Source organism: Amphiprion ocellaris, chromosome 24, assembly GCF_022539595.1.
Source record: "Amphiprion ocellaris isolate individual 3 ecotype Okinawa chromosome 24, ASM2253959v1, whole genome shotgun sequence".
Lineage (NCBI taxonomy): Eukaryota > Metazoa > Chordata > Actinopteri > Pomacentridae > Amphiprion > Amphiprion ocellaris.
The window spans coordinates 900592-922480 of record NC_072789.1 but is presented as its reverse complement, the minus strand read 5'-3'; the positions used below and the strand labels follow the sequence as shown (position 1 = coordinate 922480).

The following is a 21889-nucleotide window of genomic DNA, read 5'->3' as shown; positions in this document are numbered from 1 at the left end:
AGAAAAAAACGGATTTCCTTCTGTGTAATTGTGCTGAAAGCATCAGCGTTAGACCCAGATGAAACTCAGAAATCATGACGACGGCTTCATGACGGTTATTCTTTCAGTGTTTTTTTATGGCATGATTTTATTTAAAACATTTAATTGTCCTTAAAATTCAAAACGTTCCTCCCTAAGTTGGTTTAATTTAACGTGTAACTGTTAACACATTTTAAATCACATAATTATGGTTGTTTCTAGTGAATTTAAAGAAAAGAAGTCTTCGTTTGTCAGCTTTAAGGATTTTATCCCTGATTAAAAACAATAAATCTGTTTATTGTGCTAATTTTTCTGTATTTTTGAAATACACAAAAACATTAATAAAACCCTAAAACAGACTGAATTTACATATCCAATGTAAAATAACACTGAAAAATGTATATCTACTGTATGGAATATGTAATGCAATGTTTTCATGTAAAGAATCATCCTTGATAAGATTTAAAATTAGCAGTTTATTCTTGTAATTATAATCAAAATCATTTGTTTAATAACTGACTTTTTTGTTTAAAAAGAAAGGTAAATGCAATTTTTTTTTTAAAATGTGGGCTTACATTTTATAACATTAAAGATTTAATAAATGAACCTGAATTGTAGAATAAATTATATGTAAAAACTCATATTAAACGTGATATGATGTAAATTTAACAGCATTTTGGTATAATCATGATTATTTGTTTAATAACTTGGGTTTTCACGTGAATCTATTCATTTTAAAGGTGCACATATGTCTGTCAACGTTAAAAATCTATTGATTAGATGAGATTTTTATGTAAAGTTACATCAATATTATGTAAAATTGACAGTAGATTAGAAACGATTTACTAGTTTCCCAGTATTTTGACTAATTTATATAATAAAACTCACTTTCCTGCAGTACTCATTATCTGTATTAAACTATTATTCTCATTATTATTAAATATTCTTCTTGTGCATGATCACATGTCAAATTAACGATAGGAGCTGCATTTTATTTAAGGAAAATTACTGTATTTTGTTATTTTACAGTATTTTTTGTCACCCAAACTGCCAGACTATTGCATATTTATTATATTTCTTTATGTATTTTTGTGAGTTTGTTTGTTCTTTCACAGTGAGGAAATAACATGCAGGTCTGCTGAAAGCTCGTTTCTTCACTAGAAGTTCCCAGCTGTAGGTCCGCTAACAGAACCTCCACTTCTCAACTAAAACAACAGAATCTCTTTTCTCTTCTGCTCCACTGTTCTGGTGTGAAATGGAATTAAAATCCTAGTTCAGGTGTTTCTCTTTCTGCTGTCCAGCCTGAAAGAGGAAGCGTGTGGCAATTAATAATTTTCAGTTTTACTTCGCGTTTAGAAATCAGCCACTTCCTCTGCAGAAAAACTCTCAGTGTCACCATCGACTATCAAGTTCCTCCTCAACGGTCACCTGGACCTCCAGCGCCAAGGCGTCCAGGACTCAGCTGTTCTACGACATTGTGAACCAGATTAAACTTCATGAGTGTAAGTGTCTTCAACTTCAGAAATAGGATTCATATTTTTACTTTTTTGCATGTCAGGCTGTACAACTTTAAAAGCTATTGTTGCTTTTTGCTAGAAATTATGTTTTTCTTTACAATTTGCAGTTTAAAGACCCTAAAGGACTGGAACATCTAAAGGAGTCTTTGTGATTTCACAGCAAACATTCATAGTTTGTTGATTTTCTACTTCTGTAAAAGTTTTAATAGGACAAGTAAAAGTTGGATGTTTGCTGCTCTATTATGAGGAACATGCACGTTGTAGAATATTATTCATTAAAAGTAGCATTTCAGCTACACATTTGGTGATAAGAATTTGACAATTTAACCTAAGTTTACTTTTTCATGCAGCATTATTGTTCCTGCTGCCCCCATGTGGTCACAAAAATCACAGAAACCATAACTTTATTCCAACTAAACTAACCTAAAAAACAGGATTTAAGTTGTGGTAACACACGAATCTATTCCATCATATAGATTTGCTACTTTACGGTGTTTTTCAGTGCATTTTAAATTTTTATTTGGTCATTTTATAGCCAACTGATCGATCAGGATTATCTGAAACTACCTGCAAGGAAAAATACATTTAAAAGGAACCAACTCTCTTATCTGTTCTTTGCATAATGGTTTCAAATATCAGGGGTAAGATCACTGACCCAGACTGCATCAAAGCCTTCAGAGTCTGAAGGAACCTGAGGAGGAAATAAGACTCCTTCCTTCTGAAAAACCATTAAAGGCCACTTCCTCATTTGCTGATATCAAAGGTTATAAAATCAGTAAGCGGGCCACAGCGCTCTTTACTCTCCTGCTTCCTTCTGTCTCAGTAACGCTCTGCTTTCAGACACTCTGCTCATCACCACCATGGGGAACTTCATCGCCAACGAGGGACTCTCCATCTTTGTAATTGTGAGTTTATTTCTTGATTAACTCGCTTTAATTCGGGGTTTTATTGGGTTTTCTGCACAAACACACAAAATGTTTTCAGAATTCTAGTTGCTGTTCAGGCAGATTCTGATCCAAATCGATACTTTGGATCACAAGATGCTAAATAAAACGACTGCTGCTCTACTTTTGTAAATGTTAGACTTTATTCTGTTTTCTAATGATTTTACTGGAGGTTTTACTTTCACTGCCATGTAATGTCAGTTTAGTAAAATCAGCTTCTGCTTTACAAATTTGTGCAGTTTTTGAAGAATTTTCTTTAATATTTCTCTTCCTTTCTTGTCAATATTTTAACAATAAATTAAAATGTTTGGTTGAAGGAGTCACAGCTGGTTTACAGTAATAAAAATCCAGCAAACAGTCGACTGAAATCTGACAGCAGCAGTGAATATATGAGCCAATGGTCCAAAATGAGTTGGAAAATATTTGCACTTTGGGTATAAAAATCCAATATGCCCTACTTTAAACCAGAGAACCACTGCTGTAATCTTATTTCTCATTAATTTCTCTACTCCACTAAGAATAAAAACTGTATTTATTTACATATTTTCGTCTAATTTGTCGTAAAAACATTGACAACCATTTAAAACCTCAGTATGTGTGACTGCAGCTTCTTAAATACATTCAATTCCTACTAAAACTTTTCATATTTTTCAAAGTAAGGCCCTAAAAGGACTCATTTTGGTGCTCATGCTGTCGATGTGGAATCGTTTAGGGCGTCCTGATGTGAAAACATTGGATCAGATCATTTTTCTGCTGTGTTCTGACCCCTGGTGAAGCCTGTTGATGTAACGCTGCATGTGTTGGCTGGTTTTACAGCTGGTGTGGCTGGGGATCAACGCCTACCTGTTTGTTGAGTTCTACATGAGGTTCCTGGTCCAGAAGTGGTTCTACACCAGAGTCCTGCTAGGGGTGAGTGCGGCCACTGAAGAATTAAAGAGTTAGAATTTTATTTATTGGTTTTAGAAAACTCTCATCTAGTAGATAAAGTTATAGAAAGCTGATTTTGAAGTGAATCGTTGTGTTTTTTCTTGTTATTCTATGACCATCAGGTCCTGATCTGATTACATGAAGCCCTTTGAGATGACTTATCTTGAAAGTTGTAGGTAAATAAGAAACGAGTCAAAAACAGGACCCGGGCTGTTTCATTTCCTCTAAAGGCAGCAGCTGTCAGAGGTCCTGACATTATGAAGCCTCTAAGGCAGTAAACTGTACAGCAGAATACAGAAGTGGTTTCTACGCTCGCAACAATCAGTTGAGCAATTATGAGCCAATTACAAGAAACTTCCAGGTTAAAAGAAGTCGTCTGATTTCAGCATCAAACACACAAAGAGATTCTTTGTCTTGTATGATTTAAAAAAGAAAATATTTGTGTTTTTACGGCCTGTTGGACAGGCAAATCTGATGCACATTGGTAGCATAAAAATAAACTAACAATGATGGCTTTTCATTAAGTTAATAGCCTGCATAGATGTAAAAATATGGGATGTGTTTTACAGTCATTTTGCCAGCAGGGAGACATTCAAACTCACACGATTGGAGATAAAACTGTCAGAGCAGCTTTAAAACCACCTGTACAGAGAAGCAGTTTTATCACATTTAATTCTTTATCTGATGTTAATTCTCTTTTTAATGCCGCACTGCCTCCACTAATGCTTTCTTTTAATATCTTATCATCGTGTTTCGTGTTTTAATGTTCTCTAAAGAGCTCCAGTTTTCAAAGGAGCACAAAATATGCAAACAAGATTAGAAAATAAATAGACTTCTCTTACATTTTTATATGTATTCATTGTAAAACTGCTGGTTTAACTGAAGCTATGTGACATTTATATTCATTAACCTGACATGTTCTGTTTGAACAGTCCATTAAATCCACAAAACAATTTCTATCCAACTCTGGGACTGAACTCTGATCAAACTGGTCTGTATAAAACAGGTTATGTGTGATATTTGGATGGACAAACTGCAATATATACACAATCCTGTGTAATAATGACTTCCCTCCATACAGGCCTTATAGGTACAGCTCTCAGTACATAAATACTTCCATCTACCTCCTTTTTATAGTATTTTCTGTCCTGCTTTATCCTCCATAAACACGTTTTGCCTTGTATTCTTGTACTTAATATTTTAGTATTTTCCATCTGCTCTCTGCACTGTAAAATTATATATATTTTAGTTTAACTGTTCTTGTGCAGTGATCATAAAGACATTTGCAGGATCAAAGTCAGTTTATGTTAGATATCATAGAAAGACAGATTCTAAAAATAAAGATTTCTATTTACTGTGCAGATCTGTTTTCAGTGATATTGGTCTGAGTAAAGAAAACCTGGACTTTCTACAATAACAGTGTAAAAGTGTAACAGACAGAGACATCCACGCCCCGCTAATCGCTCCTTATCTACGCCACCTTTAATTCACAAAGGAACGCTGACGTAGCGAGCGTTTGCTCTGTGGTCACAGCTGGCTGTAGGCCAGGAGAAGTGAAACACCGAGGCGTTTACTGTCTGCTTTTCTGAATTTAATGCTATTAAATATAGAGAGAACATGAACGGTCCTGAGAACTGCTGCTCCACACTTGTTTTCAGAGCTTTTATTTCTCACAGATTCAAGAAACCCGGAAGCTTCAAAAGATTAGAGTTAGAAAATGAGTCATTAAATTAAATGTTGAGACTCTGCATGGTATTTAGTGCACAATATTCTGATATAAATGTGCATTTTCACCAACATTTAATGGTACTGTAAGTGCAAAACTACAATAAGACAATGATTTCAAGATGATTAGCTAAATAAACATCTGGATAAGCTTCCAATTACCAACTACACTGGTTCATTTAAATGATGTCTGTGACTGGAAATATTAAAATTAGATAATTTATTCAACTGAAGTTTACATTTTTCCAGTTGCAAGCACACATGTCCCGGTTTTCATGTTACTCAAATTAAAATGCAAATTAAAGTTAATATTTTAAATTTTAAAATAATCTAAAATATGTCCCTTTTTGAAGAACAATTTGGACTTTTGTGTTCGAATTTGACGTACACTACCGTTCAAAAGTCTGGGGTCACTTAGAAAGGTCCTTATTGTTCAAAGAAAAGCATTTTTTTCAATGAAGATAACATTAAATGAATGATAAATCCAGTGCAGACATTGTTAATGTGGTAAATGACTATTGTAGATGGAAATGTTTAATGGAATATCTCCATAGGGGTACAGAGGAACATTTCCAGCAACCATCACTCCTGTGTTCTAATGCTGCATTGTGTTAGCTAATGGTGTTGAAAGGCTCATTGATGATTAGAAAACCCTTGTGCAGTTATGTTAGCACATGGATAAAAGTGGGAGTTTTACTGGAAAACATGGAATTATCTAGGTGACTCCAAACTTTGGAACGGTTGTGTAGGTCCTGGTTTGAAATTAAGATTTTCTCAATGGTAAAAAAAATATATATAAAAAAATAAAAACGGCCATGAAAAAGTTGTTCAAAAGCCTTGTTTGCAGTTAGAGTTTCCAAATGAGGTTGCACATTCTCAGCTAATAAAACACACTGTTTTAATCTCATTATTGTGTTTAATTTCTATCTAGAGAGAGCTCCTTTTTTTCTTCTTTTTTATGATATCAAACATGAGCATTTTTAAAATCTAATTTGCCAGGACAAACTAAACAAAAAAAGGAGAGTAATATTTGAGAATTGGCAGCCAAAGACGTCTATGAACCTCCAATAAAAGACCACGGTTTTAAAGTGGATTCATAGATGAAATTCCAGAATCAAGTTTTTCCCTTTGTTGCTTTGATAGATGAGTTCTTCTTTTCTGTTAGCCATCAGGTTCCAGACCTCCATGAATGTGAATTTTAATCACTGAGATGATTTCTGATGATGACAGAATGTATGAAGCACTAATCACAGTTTAAAGTAACCTTCTGGAACCCACAGCATGCCCTGCCCTGGGCCAGAGCTCCTGCTGCCTGCCTCAACTTCAACTGTATGCTCATTCTGCTGCCGGTCTGCCGAAACCTCCTCTCCTTCCTCCGAGGATCCATCCAGGTATCCATAAAACATAACATGGACTTTCCTCCAGTCAAAGGAAGATATAACTGCTAGAAAAGTTCTTTAACTATCAGAGGGCTGAATTTATCTGCCAAAGACCGTATGTTTTTGCGGGTTGGTTCTGCTTTCAGCAACCAGATTCTGTAAAAAACTAATCAATCTGCGTTCCAGCTGTGATCAACAGTCAGATGACTAGTAAAATATGGATAACATTTAGAGCCCCCTGTGCACACCTGGAAAAATGTTGAACATCTTGATTATAAGTTAGTTCAATATGGCAGAATAGATTATTGAAGAAATTTAAGTCAGAAGACATTTCTCTACTCCTTCATGGTTGTTCTCTTTAGATGTGATGTCTAGATGTGCAGGTCTTTATATAGCAGTGAAAATGAGCCCATATTGATTAAAATAAATATTAAAGTGCTTGAAGTTCAGAGGATTAACGTTACAATCTCTGTTTGTCTTGTTTGTGTTCAGTGCTGCAGCCGAACTGCAGCTCGTCAACTAGACCGAAACCTCACTTTTCACAAACTGGTGGCTTACATGATCGCCTTCCATACAGGTACAGTCTGAAACTCTTACAATAATCACCTCAAGAGAACAGGAATATTATTTTGACATAGTTTGAGCTATAAACAAGATTAATAAAATGAAATAGGAATCAAAAAGTATCTCTGACATTTCTGGCACTGAGATTAACAGAAGACGTGATAAAAATGATCATACATACTTTTAATTTTCCTGCACTGATGTAATTAATGTTGCAGTCAGACAGTTCTTTGAGATCGCTGGTGGATCCTGGTTTTATATTTTTAGATTATATAAAACACCATAGGACCAGGAGAGAGCCTGGGGGTGCTACACTTTTGCAAGGAGCAGCTATTAAGCACTTTTATTGTGTTTATAAAAGTGCTGTACGAATAATATTTAACATCATTATTTTACCATTCCACATATAAAATTATATAAAATACACGACAACCGATTAGTAAGCGTTGAGGTACTCCATAAATACAAGCACACTGTTTTAAAAAATGCTATACGAATAAATGTTATTATTTCAGTTGCCACGTGAGGATGATATTTATGTAATGATCACACTAAAGTAGATTCAAAGAGCTACTAATACCTGATAATTATTATCAAGCCTTTAAAGTTGCATGTATGGATGTAAAAGTGAAAACAAATATATGAGGATCTGTGATTGGGCCTTGTGGTACTCCACAGCTCCCATCTCCCTGTAATTTTATTGAGTTCTCAAAACTTTGAGAGCTGCAACTGTAGTCTCTAAACTGAGTCAATATTTTATCATCTATGATAGAACCTCAGAGTACGACGCAGTTTGAAGCACTCCTTAAATTCATTTAGTACATTTTGTCATAGATGAAGGATATTTTGCCATAATTTACTTCTCATTTCTTGCAGCTGTGCACATTGTTGCACACTTGTTCAACTTTGAGTATTTCATGGACGCGCAGCTGGATCGCAACAGCAGCCTCCTGACCTTCGTTCTGTCTGAAATCGGTAACGGAGACAACGCCTCCTTCCTCAACCCCATCAGGACCAATGAGACGGTGAGTTACGGTTAACAGAGAACACAAGCTCAGATTCATATCATTGTTTACAGAGTTACAGAAAATAAAAGCATGCAGCACGTTAGCTCTGAGGTTCAGTGCAGTTGGATGCTTCTTGTATTGCAAAAATGAGTAAAGCCCCTTTTGTCTAGTTGCTAAATATAGTGTTGGTGACAAAAAACAGAATTACTTCACAAACTTCTCCTTTCGGCGTATTCGTTTTTTGATGTTTTGTCATCTGGGAAACTTCCTCTTTGCAGATACAGAATGCAGCCTTGAAATGCATTAATTCAAAAGCTTAACATTCAGAATAGAGAGAAAAAAATGCAGATTTTTCTCATATTTTAAACTACAACCCCTACAACACCTTTAACACTGACACGCTGCTGCTGCTTCGACCCAAACGCTAAAATACTCTGAATATCAGACTAAATATGATAAAATTATTCCTACAAATTCACATTTTATGCCTCATTTTTTATCAAAAATGTGTTTTTTTTAACTGATCTTAAACCTGAAACAGATTTTACTCAGTATTTTTGGCTGGGTCTGTAAAATATTCTTGCAGATTTTCGAAAATTTCATGTTTCCAGATCTCCAGAAATAAAACTCTCACAGCCATGAAGTTTGAGGAGGACTCAGAGTGGCTTCCAGTAGATCCAAATGATTGATTGTTTCCAGCAGAAACCAAACTTTTAATTACTGGGTCTTAGGAAAACTGTTAAGTTTTCAGACGATGGTGGTATTGGAGCCCCAGAAAGTTCCTGTAACTGTAAAAACAGTAAATATGGATGGAACCATATTTACTACTAAAATTATAGGCTTTGGTCAATATTTCATCAATTTTTGATGCCTCTAACGTAAATAGAATTTGCTGCTTGATTTGGATTTGGATCTGCTGGAAACAGTTCTGTTTGTCAAATTTCATGGCTGTGGGACTTTTATTTCTGGAGATACCTTTAAAGTCTCTTCCCAGACATTTATGGAGGGTGAAAATACGAAAAGTCTCAAAATTCTACCTAAACCTTGACCCTGAGAGGAAAAAACAAGCACACATTTACATTTATAAAAAGTGCATTTCATGTCTTTCTCTCTCATATTCAATAACTGGGAGTTTACCGATTACTTTTCCACATAGAGATGCTTAAAATGACCCTTCAACCACTTTCAGGTCCCAAATATTTATCTTTGAAGAATTGAAAAACTTCATCGTTTATCTTCTCTCATTTATCTCCTTTAGTCGTCTTCCTTTAGCGTTCACACTTCAGTAGACACCTCCTTTTATCGGTGTACACATTTCACCAACACTTGAGCTTAACCTTTTGAGTTTCCTCTACTGTTAACACTTAAACATTCTAAATTCAGCTTCCATCTTAATGTATTTACCCTTTATTTTAACCAGCAGCGAGCCTCAGCAGTTAGAGGAAGCATGACTAAACAGTCATTAGCAAATGAGGGAAGTTAGCCAACAAACATGACCTGCAGCAGAGTGTGATTAAAAAGGAAACAACTGAGATGACCTGGAGGCTCTCCAGACGAGGCCCTCTGAGGCCCTTCAAGAGGAAAATGTGAGTAAAGGAGTGTAGCGGGTGATGTGTGTTCTGGTGCAGAACCCTACCATCGTCATGTTCACCACCATCGCCGGGCTGACGGGCGTCGCCATCACGCTGGCCCTCATCCTCATCATCACCTCGTCCATGGAGGTGATCCGCAGGTCCTACTTCGAGGTGTTCTGGTACACGCATCACCTCTTCGTCATCTTCTTCATCGCCCTGGTGTTCCACGGCTTCGGGTGAGACGACACAGAAGCACCGTTCATGTTTTTTACTGCAGCTACCAGCTCTTTTATCACTACATTAGTTGGTCTGGATGAGAGCGTTAACTCAGCAAATCATCAAATCTTTTTCTACTTGACCATTACTGACTTACCTGATTTGTTTAGAGCATAAAATATAACCATCCTTCAGGATATTTCTGAAATTTCAGACTGATACGTCAAATACCTTCCAAGATAAAACATGATCAAAAAATGTATCGTTGACCCACTTTCAATTCATCCTTTTTCCACATTCAAATTTAAATGTGACAAAGACAACAACAGGAACTATTAGAGATAAAAACATGAAATTTTCATGTCCTTCTTACAGAATCTGTAATATTGTACAAGTAAGTCCAACAATCTCGAACTATGGGTGAGCTGATATATGGAAAAACTGGAAGTGTCAAAAAATTATGAATGCAGAATCCATCTGGTGATGTTTTCTGAACCAACTGTGGCTGCATGTCACAATAATACCAAATAAAATATAGAGTAGTAGTTTTTAATATAAATACTTGGTTCCAAAATTATAAGAAAATTATTTTTATTAAGTGTTTTATAGCTGCTTCATCAGGTATGACAAGTTGTGGTTGATAGTTTAGACTTTCAAATGGTTCTCCAAATAAAATTCACTCAAAATATATATCTATATTTTAGCATGGGCATATTTTCATTTTTATTTTTCCACTTTGTAAGCATAAACCTTATTTTGGAGGACACTTGTCATGTACTTTTGTATAAATTTTGGGGGAAAAAATTGAAAATTTTAAAGATTCTGTTTAAAAGACCCAAAATTAATGATTAAATTAAAGTTCCAAGCAAATCACAGTTGGTGGAGCAGAAGAACCCTGATGATCGTAGACAAAATAACCCAAACACGTCTTGATTTAGATTTAGCCACAGGTTGGGAGTCCGGTTCACATGGAGGGAACTTGAGCTGCAGAATAAAAACCATACTTTGGTGGAGGAGAAGTTAGAAGATTCCCAGATTTTGTGGTGGTTCCTGTTTTACAGACAGATAATGCTCCAAGTCACTGGCAAAGAAGAAATCAATATTATTATTTGACCAAACATGACGATGCAAAGCCATAAAAAAATCACCATGAAGACATGATGAAGTTGCAAGACGTTCAGCATTTGATGTTTGCTGGTGGAGTTTTACACTTTTACAGGATATTAAATACGAGAGGACCAAGGGGAGAACCTACATTTACAAGAAGTAGTTATTAAGCACTTGTACTTTCACTTAGTTTTTTAAAGTGCAATACAGAGAAATTTAATGAGCATTATTTTGCCCTTCCACATGTAAAATTCTATAAAATACAAGCAGACCTAGGAGAGAGCCTGGAGGTACTCCACAGTTACAAGGATCCCTTTTTCTCAAATAAAATTATAGAAAATTAATCTTTCTCTCTGACAGAGTTCTTAAATTCTGAGTCATCGTGCTGGAACAGAGGTGTGATTGTTAAATAATGAGACTTATGTCAGTGAAACCACAGAACTGGTCGAAACTTCCCAGCATACACTGATTAATGAGCAGCACAAGTTCAATAAAATACTATTACAACAGCTGTCTCTATTGAATTACAGTGTGAGAATGGGGGATTAATCAAGTCTGTCTAAGTCTAAGTGAGGGGGATTTTCTGATTTCAATGGTTAAATTTAAATGTTCTAATCTAAATATTGTGATAAAATTGTTCATTCCTTCACCAAACTGTGAGTTCAACCCTCTCTGATGCTGCCTTACAGTAACAATTCAGCATTATTTAACTGTGTGTTCAGGCGTATTGTTCGAGGACAGACGAACAAAGATCTGCTCGTGCACAACTCTACTTTGTGTGCCGACCGGTTTGAAGAGTGGGGACAACCTGGGTCCAACTGCACGGTGCCGGTGTTTGCTGGAAACCCACCGATGGTGAGTGTCAGTTTAAAACAGCGTCCTCATAAACGGAGAAAGAGGAGAATCCTGTTTTCTTTATATTTTATGTTCTGTGTTCAGACGTGGAAGTGGGTGGTCGCCCCCATGTTCCTCTACCTGTGTGAGAGACTCGTTCGCTTCTATCGATCCCATCAGAAGGTGGTCATCACCAAGGTTTGTACACATTATTTTATTTTATTTACCTTTATTTAACCAGGAAGTCCTGTTCAGATCTCTTTTACACGGGAGGCCTGGCCAAGGCAGCAGCCATAGAAGATCTGAATGTTAAATAGAACAGATACAAGAGACACAAATAAACAGGAGAACAATAATCAGACTGACAGATATTCAAGGACTCCTCTAGAAAAACACTTAGATTCCTCCTTCAGTGTGTTATTTATGATCCTCTTAAACTCATTAATGGACATGAAAGTTTCTAGTTTAAGAGTTTATAGAAGATTATTCCATAACTGTGGTGCAACTCCTTTATTAAATGGATGTGAACATTAATGTGGTCTGTAAAGAAACAGCAGCAGGTTTGTGTCAAACTGTAACTCACTGTTTAACAATTTACTGTTAACAGATTCTCCCTGTTTGGTTAAATCACAGATAATAGCACAGAAAAAATATTCATTTGCATTTTGGCCATTTAAAAAAAAGGGGGGAAATAACATCTGCATCAAACATCTGTATTTTTACAGTGTTTGATTGTAAAATTACATTATTTTTACTGTACTTAAATCAAATTATTTCATAGATATTTGACATTATTTTCACATTTCTGACTATTTTTTCTGGCATGTTTGCTGCCACTTTTTCTTACAGCGCCCTACAAAAAACAAACTGTTGACTTTTTTTCACCAAATTACGGTTATTTTACAAAGTTTTCCCTATTTTGATAAATTACAGATAATAATTACTAAAATCACAGATAAACATAATAACATGTTGATTGAAACAGAAGACTAAAAAAAACAGACCAAGACTGTAAATAATGTCCACAAAATGTGTATTTTTTGAAATAGTTTCTTGCAGTTTTTTTTCACAATTTCTACAGTTTTGTGTTCTTTTACTGTATTCCACCATTTTTTACAGTGTAGGTTAGTTTAATTAAATATCTGAATGTCTTTCTACAGAGAACACAGGCTGACTTGCTCTAATAATAGATATTTATTATAATCTAAATATAAATATATTTTCATATGTATACCAGGTTTTTCTATAATTGATTGACAAGTTCTAACTTACACTGCAAAAATAAAGAAACAAAAGGGAGCAAAAAAGTGAAAATTAGCAGCAAGAGTGCAAGAAAAAACAGTGGAATATTGAAATGTTCAAACTCTAAAAGAAAACACTGAGAATAACGGCAAATATCTGTAAAAAAAAAAATCTAATTTGAATACAGTCAAAAATGTGTAATTTTATGTTCTCACGTTGCAAAAAAAACAATTTTACAGTTTAAAAAATGCAGATGCGGATATAATTTATTTTTTTCATTCAGCTAACGAAACATCAAGATATTCTCTGTAATTTAATAAAACACAGATAATCTCTGAAAAATAACTTTTAAAATAAAGTCACACTTAATTTGATTTAAATAAGGTGAAAAAAAGGAAGTGTGATTTATAAAATTCCTTTTTTTTGATGTTTTTACAGCTTTAGACATTTCTCTTATTTTTACCATTAATATTTAAATTTAAACATATTTTATGTGTTTTTATTGGTTATTATCTGTAATTTAACAAACCGAGGGAAATATTAATGTTCTGTTTATGTGTCAATCATTAGTCCAGACTAAATTAATAAATTACCCTCTGCTTCCAGCTGTTTTTCTCTTTTTTTCTGAATATTTCTGAGGTTTTGACGGTTTGATGGAGAAAACGAGTAATTTATAGACATCCCTGTGGGCTTGGACTATGAAAATAATCACAACCGGTTTTAAAACTTGTTATCCATCAGTTAAAGCTGAATAAACACCTCTACCTTTCAGCCTAATACCTGTGTTTGTGGTCCACAGGTGGTGATGCATCCGTCCAAGACCCTGGAGCTGCAGATGAAGAGGAAGGGCTTCCACATGGAGGTGGGTCAGTACGTCTTCATCCAGTGTCCATCTGTCTCCAGGCTGGAGTGGCATCCCTTCACCCTGACCTCCGCTCCGGAGGAGGACTACTTCAGTGCCCACATCCGCATCGTCGGGGACTGGACTCAGGCGCTGTACGAGGCCTGTGGAGGAGACAGGAACGAACCTCAGGAGGCCTGGCAAATGCCCAAGTACGACTACAGTTGATAAGAGAGGAAACTGTGGCTAAAATTGCGTTTGATTGCACTTGATTGTCGCCTCCCTGAACCTTTGAAAAGCTGGCAGGAAGGGTGACATTAAAAGCCTCGATTGTTCCATTGTAAGAGTTCTGTTCCCTCATTTCAGCAGAGAGTGGAGAGGCAGAGAAACCGTAGAAACCAACAATACTGACAACACTATCTACAGACAACCAATTAGTTTCCCTCTGTGGTCTTGCTGTGTAGGTTGGAGCATTTTTCTGTTTTCTTCAGACCAAACAATGACAGGAGGAGGTTTTTATCCAGAGCTGCTTCCTCTGAAACACCGAGTCTTAAAAAATGCTCCAACAGTCACAGCTTTGAGTCAAAACAAGCACAGAAAGGAAACCAACAAGTGTTCCAGATGTAGAAAATATTACTTCCTTCAACATTTAGATTCAACATCAATCCTTCATTCATATTTTTTTCTTTCAAATAACACATCTGTAAAATCTTGATATTTTTACTGGTTTAAATACAGTAAAAAAAATGGTGTAATTTTACTGTCAAATAACATAAAAGAATGAATTATAATTTTTAAAAAGACAGATTTTATATGTGAACATTAATTACATTTAGTTTTATTTGTTCCTTTTTGTCAGTCAACATATACATTAATACTTTTTTGTATAATATTACATTTTCTTTGATTTTATCTTTAACAAAACAGGAAAATCTGTAATGTGACAGTTCAAAAAATTATTTAGCATTTTTCAATCCTTAATTTACATAATTATTTTTTGTCTAACAGAAAAAAACTGAGGAATTTTACTGTCAAACATGGTAAAAGAATTAATTACTACTGATGAAAATATAAAAATGCAGATTTTTAATGTGGACATTAATTACTTTTATGGTCATTATGTAAATTAATTGGATATCAAAACAGGGAAAACCTTTTGAAAAACTCTACCATTTTTCAGTTCTTAAGACACAATTTTTCTTTTTAATAATGGTAAATATCTCTAAAACAATGATATTTCTGCTGATTTAAATAAAGACAAAAAAGTGTAATTTACAGTCTAACATTCTTTGAGAATTAAGTACCATTAAATGAGAAAACACAGATTTTTTATGTAGACTTCTTAAAGTTTTGGTCTGTTTTTCAGGATGAATAAGTATTTTATTAATCAGATTTTACTACTTATTACCTGTAATTGAATAAAACAGGGTAAGTATGTAAAACATTCACTATGTTCCAGCGTTGGTCTTTAACAGCTTCTGTGTGGTTCTCAGGGTGGCCATCGATGGCCCGTTTGGAACCGCCAGCGAGGACGTGTTCCGCTACGAGGTGGTGATGCTGGTGGGAGCAGGAATCGGAGTGACGCCCTTCGCCTCCATCCTCAAGTCTGTGTGGTACAAACGCATCCAGAACAACCAGGAGGTCTTCACCAAGAAGGTGAGAGGGAAATCAACACGAAGAAAACAATAAGGAGATGCTCCAACCGCATCACAGGAGGAGAGGAAATCTGAACATTTCTAAACAAACATCAAAGTTCATTTTTGAGCTGAAGGTCTTCATTATTTCCACCGTAGTTTCCAACAGATGAACTTTGAAAGCAAATTAAAGGAGAAGCTCCCAGTGTGTATTAAAACACAGAAACTGATTTTACTAGAACTGATTAACGTCAGAGTAACTAAAATTCACAGAAAAATATGTTTGAAAGTGAATCTAAAGCTCACATGATGTTCATTAAATCATCATCTTTTAAAGTTTTAGGCTTTTTAGCACAAAACTGCCTCTTTCTGCTGCACACTAATAAAATCCTGTAAAAATGCAGCCAAACTCTAACAGTTTTGTTTAAAAAACAATAAATCTGATGCATTTCTGAGGCCGAAAACAAGAATCTTTTCTTGGTTTCTAAATTACATTTAATAGAAGACAGTTTGTCAGACATGCTGCCTCTGAATAAATGTTTATAATCCATAGAAATATGACTTTATCATTCACTTTTTAAATATGTTTTAGTGCTGTATGCTTCTTGTTAAATGTTAAACTGAGTTTTTAGCTCTTAATCATGAATATTAAAGACATTTCTTTTACACTATATGTCTGCAATTCACAGTTTATACATTTCTAAGAAGACAATTACAGTTAATTACAGTTAATGTTTAAAGTGGCATAAATGCAGCAAATTATTGAAAAATCGATTTATAGGATTAAACCTTAAACCTCATTTTACTGTAGAATTCTGTAATAAGTTGCACAGTATTTAATTGTTCAGGTAAATTACAATTATAAGACCGCAAAAATACAGTAAAATAAAGGATTTTATAGGAAGATTTATATCAATACATGGGGAAAACAAAAAAATACTTTAATTTATAAAAATAACCCTCAGTAATTGGTCTAATACTGATTGTTATAAATTCAGTTTCATGCTTTTTGTGCTGTTAGGGGCTCAACAGGAAAACTTCAAGTCAGGTGTTCGATTTTAGAGCTATTTTACTGTGGATAAAACTCTAAAATAAGGAACTGGATGTTGTTGTTTTAATACCAGATCTACTTCTACTGGCTGTGTCCGGAGACGCAGGCCTTCGAGTGGTTTGCTGACCTGCTGCAGTCTCTGGAGGGTCAGATGGCCGAGAGGGAAGTGACCGACTTCCTGAGCTACAACATCTACCTGACCCGCTGGAAGGAGGCCGAGGTGAGGAGAGAAGACGTTTTAAACTCTAAACCTGTTAAAACCTGATAACTGGAAACTGAGACGTGTCTCAGACGGTCGCTGATATCTTTATGGTCTTAATGTTCTGGCTCAAATGTTTTATGGTCACTTTATTTCGTGTCCATTTCCTCTAAAACCAAACTTGAAAAAGACGTTTTCTGCTGTAACCCTGGCTCCAAATATTCAGTTAACTTGGTCAGAATAAGGTGAACTGTAAAACAGGAACAGATAAATGGATCACTATCACTCACATAAGTTATCTATTGTTATATTAAGATGTTCTTCAATGGAAAAGGAATTTATTAAGATTAGTCACATAACTGCAACCTAAAACACATTATAACAAGAAACCTTTTCTGTTCTAAAAACAGAATCTTTATCTTGTTCTAACAAACATTTTTAAGGTTCTGCTGCTTTTAAATTATTTTAATTGTAATTGTCTGTTGTTTAAAAAAATCCTATTTTTTTTCCTATTTTTGCAATAAATGCAAATATCAATAAAATTACAAAAAAGGACAAAGAAAATGTATAATAATATTTAAACGTCATTGCAAATAAACTTTAAACCATAATTTTTTAAAATAAAATTTAGGGTTTTTTTGGAATAAAAAAGGATTAAAATTCATCTGCAAATTTACTCTAAGTTATTTTATATAATTAGGTTTTCACCTTAGAAATTGTTTTTTAAAACTAATCTTATAAATTAAGCTATTCAACAGTAAAATCAATGACATCTGAATGAATTAACTGATGTCAATGGAAAAAACAAAAAAAAAATCCATATATAAATCCATGCTTTAATCTTTTAATTTATTTTCTATTTTTATCTTATATTATCGTTTTGGCACAATTATGAAACATGTTTTCATGTTGTAAAAATGTAAAACCAATCTTAAAAATTTTTCTCATTATTCTTTAGCTAGTTCAGGAAACCTGTTCTGAACACATTTTTATTGTTCCTGTGATGTAAACGGTCATTTGTCTCCAGAAAACATCTTTTAAAGTGACGTTCTGTCTTTTTCCTCCACCAGGCGGCTCATTTCCGAGTTCACCACGAGGCGGAGAACGATCCAATCACTGGCCTCAAACAGAAAACTCTTTACGGGAAACCCAACTGGGACAACGAATTCACCAACATCGCTTCAAAGCACCCGGGGTGAGGCTTTTATTTTGTAGGATCTCATTTACACACGTTTAGCAAAAAAACAACAAACTGGGAATGTAGGAGTGAAGCTAATTTATACGGACAAATTTAATCAATTAAAAAGGTTGGATTTTCCTGCTTACTATTTATTCACTTTTTACATCACAGCTTTATCTACCGCTTTATTTCTGTTGCTATGACAACTACCACAGCTGATGCTGATGTTAATGCTAACACTGCTACAGCTGCAACAGATGTTTATCGTTATTCTCAGAAATGAAGTCAGAATTCAGGCCATAATTCATAAATGTTCTTGTAACATTTTTCTGTGAATTAAACTATTAAACTGGGGAAGCATTTAACAGATTTTTTTTTATATCGTAACAGTGGTGGAGTTTAAATTAAGAGGATTTACTCAAGTATTATGCTTCAGTACAAAGTTTACATCTAAAGAAAATATTATATATAAAGAATATAGCTAATTTACATATTCAGATTTAAATTTGTGACTTTTATTGAAATTTTCCTCTTTATTTAAAATGTTTTCTTTAACTTTAAAATGCATCAAAACATAAATAAAACTATAAAAAAGAACAATGTCTAAAGTAATGCTTCGTTAAAAACATGTCAATCAAAATAATACAATATAAAATATCACATTTGTTAAAGAAAATTTACATGTTTTGATATAAAATTACTGTTAAAATATTTTTACAAATTTGCAAGTTTTTGGCCACAGTGAAATATTCAAAATATATATTTTTCTTCTAAATTAAACAATCCAGCAGTGACACAAGAAAATCTGAATGAATGAATTTCATCTTTTAAATCTTGTATTTATTTTTTTAAATCTTTACAATTAAATTTTTAGTAAATAATTTAGAGGTTTGGACATAAACACTGTTCAGGTGCTGCTTTGGGTAACTAATGCTCACATCCTTCTATTTTCTGAGTTTTCAAAAACAAATAACAGATTAATAATGAAAATCACAAACAGCAGACACACACTAATGTCTGAGTGATAATTACCCAATGACAGAGGCCATTTCCTGCATTTATTCTGATTGTTTTTAGTTTTTTTTATACTTTTATGGCAAATTTTTAAATGCAAGACTGTAAATGTGTAAGTGGGCTTGTGATTAATTATAAAATAAAATAAAACTACTGATGCAGAATGGTAACTGACCGGTATGTGGATTCTAAATGTTTGCAAATCAGAGTTGTTCTCCACCACCACAGCTGACTGGATTTAGCGGAACTACGATTAATGAAGTTATTTATTTTATTTTATTTTGCATCTACAGAACCAAAGTTGGCGTCTTCCTGTGCGGTCCGCCTCAGCTGGGAAAATCTCTGGAGAAACAGTGTCTGTCGCACTCAGAGGACGACGTCAAGTTCATCTTCAACAAGGAGAACTTCTAGAATAAAACCTGCAGCGGCTGAACGGCGACGACGGAGGGAGGAAACTTTAAAACAGCAGCGACGGACTGCCGGGACCCTACATCAAACTTTATCCACGTTCTACACCTAAGAATGACTGAATGTACAAGATTATGCAGTTAAATTATTCATAGTCATGGCAAAATCTTTATTTATAATGAATTTTTATTTGACCAACAAATTTTTTCTGGCTGGAAATCACGTAAATAAGAAACAAGAGATGGTAAGAGATTGAGTTAGAGATGCTCAAAGGTAAATTTGGTTTGGTTTTGAACATTTTAAACAAAAAACGAAAGCTCCAAATTATTCAGAAGTATGAGGAAATACAGCTTCTATACATTTCTGCTACATGTTACTATACTATGTGCAGTTTTCTGAAAAGAAACCCAATGACAAACTCATGTTTAACATTTTATATTTGGGTAAAACAAATACTTAAGTTGCAAAAATTCAACACTTCAAGTTGATTTTCTTTAAAATGAAGCTGCAGTAATGTTCATTTGAGAGGAATCCAATGTAAGCTTACTCAACAATTCCCTTTTTTCAGTGTAGAAACAATCAGAACGATGGAGACTGGGAAAAAGCTGCATTCTTTGAAACATTTCAGACGATTTCATGTCGATTTCAGGTCATGGCATTTTTAGTTAAAGTTCAAATTCAACATTAACATCCCTAAAGCGACCTCTTACCATCCCTTTATCTCTTGTTTCTATCATTTCCAGCCAGAAGGAGCCTGTTGGTCAGATAAAGAGCTGGCTGTGAATAACGCTCCTATTAACTACATCTGGAACATCTGGCAGCTCAACAGGCTTCTCCTCCTCTTCGTTTCTCACCACAGACGTTTTGTAAATACGCAGCTGTTGCTCAAAAAGCGATGTGGTGTTTTCCACATTCCCTTCTTCTCCTTTTGCATTACGACAACAAGAGAAACTGCTGGTTTCAAAACATTTCTTCCTTTTTCATTTGCTCCATTTGGGCGTTTTGCCAGAAGCAGTTACTGAAAGTCAAGTCTGAGATCAAATTCCTCAAAATGAAAGAGGAAAATAAACCAATCAGACTCCAGCGTTATTAAAGCTTTGGCGGCTTCAGAGGAGCTGTTGTGTAAAAATAACAAAAACAAAAAAACAAAAACAGCAGAAACTTTGCAGGAAAAATAAAAATCTCAACAGACTCCTCAATGCTTTTTGCTGCAGCGGTTCTGTTAATGTTTTGGGGTTTTTTTTAAGCTGTATTTTTGTTTTGTTTTAACAAATTACTGTTTTCATTTACAGATTTCACTGCTTAATTTAATTTTATATTATCTGTAATTTATGATAAAATATATTAAATTACACGATACAAACCCAAAAAAACAGGCCAAAATTGTAAATAATACAATTTTTTAAACAGTATTTCAGTCAACAAATCAATTTCACAGATATTTGCTGTTATCTAAAAGACAAAATATGTATATTTAAAGTTATTTTACAGATTTCCTTTGCTTTGTAAAATTACAGATAAATTCGAGTAAAATCCCGGAAAAAAATTAATTTACACGATGACTGTAAAAAAAATAACGTTGACGTCAAAAATCCAGATTTTTACAAATAATAATTGCTTCTTTTACAATGTGTGACTGTAAAATGACAGTTTTACTGAAATTATCTGTCAATATTTTCACTGTTTTTACAGCTTTAAGCATTACAGTATTCCACCGTTTTTAACTTGTGGTTTCTTTTTTAGTTTTTTGTTTTTTACAGTGTTGTACTTCTGTACTGTCAAAATGGGTCTTGAAAGAGGGTTTAATGGATTTTTTGCTATTATAAAGTGTTTTGAGCTTGTTTGGAAGGAAAAATGAACAACCAGCAACCTTCAGATCATTTCCTGTCAGTTCTGAAAAACTGGATTATTCAGTATGTAAAATTTCCAAACAAGTTTTGAACATATGTGTGCAGAAATCATGCTTACAGGCCGACGGACGTGTCAGTTAATGATAATAATGTTAAAACACAACATGATAGCATGAAGCCTGCATTTTAAAGTAGCTGCAAAATCTATATCCAAATGAAATCTGCAGCCCCAGAATGTCTTAATAATATTTTAGAATGAACGACTCATTTATTAAGAAACAAATATGTTCAGGAAGCACTTTATAAGATTCTGTTTTGCATCACTGCAGACTAAACGTATTTATGCTTCAGACTGTTTTCCAAACAACAAACAGATTTGTTATTCTAAAATAATCCTCGGTATCTGGTCCAAGGTTCTTTTATTGGAAATAAAAGAACCTTGGATAGTTTGCTCAGTTGTCATGGAAACAGCATCCATGGATGAAGGCCTTTGCCATGTGGGTTAAATAATGAACCTTAAACTTCAAACAATTGAAACATGAAACAAAACAGCTGATAGCATCCTAGTGTGTTGATGAAAAAAAATAAAGTCCAAAAAATCCTTCAGGAAGGAACATGAATTGTTCTTTGTATTTTCATTTTTAGTATTTTACTGTCT

At 34.3% G+C, this 21889-nt stretch overlaps 1 protein-coding gene across 2 annotated transcripts; it reads left to right on the top strand.

The window, feature by feature from the left end:
* Positions 1-1434: 1434 nt before the first annotated feature.
* On the top strand, positions 1435-21851 carry LOC111573332 (cytochrome b-245 heavy chain). 2 transcript variants are annotated; one of them, XM_035951492.2, is made up of 14 exons: positions 1435-1520; positions 2376-2440; positions 3296-3388; positions 6412-6522; positions 7003-7087; positions 7951-8099; positions 9686-9891; positions 11701-11833; positions 11918-12010; positions 13854-14107; positions 15389-15551; positions 16654-16800; positions 17850-17974; positions 19267-21851. In XM_035951492.2, exons 2-14 carry the CDS (start codon positions 2396-2398, stop codon positions 19382-19384), a joined length of 1722 nt encoding a protein of 573 aa, XP_035807385.1. In that variant the 5' UTR covers positions 1435-1520; positions 2376-2395; the 3' UTR covers positions 19385-21851. The 2 variants fall into 2 exon arrangements, with proteins under 2 accessions (XP_035807385.1, XP_035807389.1); XM_035951496.2 differs by lacking the exon at positions 1435-1520 and having other exon boundaries at positions 2280-2440; positions 9710-9891.
* Positions 21852-21889: the final 38 nt, after the last annotated feature.

Coding starts and splice junctions, on each gene's coding strand:
- LOC111573332 (XM_035951492.2), top strand. CDS start 2,396: ATGGGGAACTTCATCGCCAACGAGGGACTCTCCATCTTTGTAATT. Junction 9,892..11,700: donor CTGGTGTTCCACGGCTTCGG/GTGAGACGACAC, acceptor CTGTGTGTTCAG/GCGTATTGTTCGAGGACAGA. Junction 11,834..11,917: donor TTGCTGGAAACCCACCGATG/GTGAGTGTCAGT, acceptor TTCTGTGTTCAG/ACGTGGAAGTGGGTGGTCGC.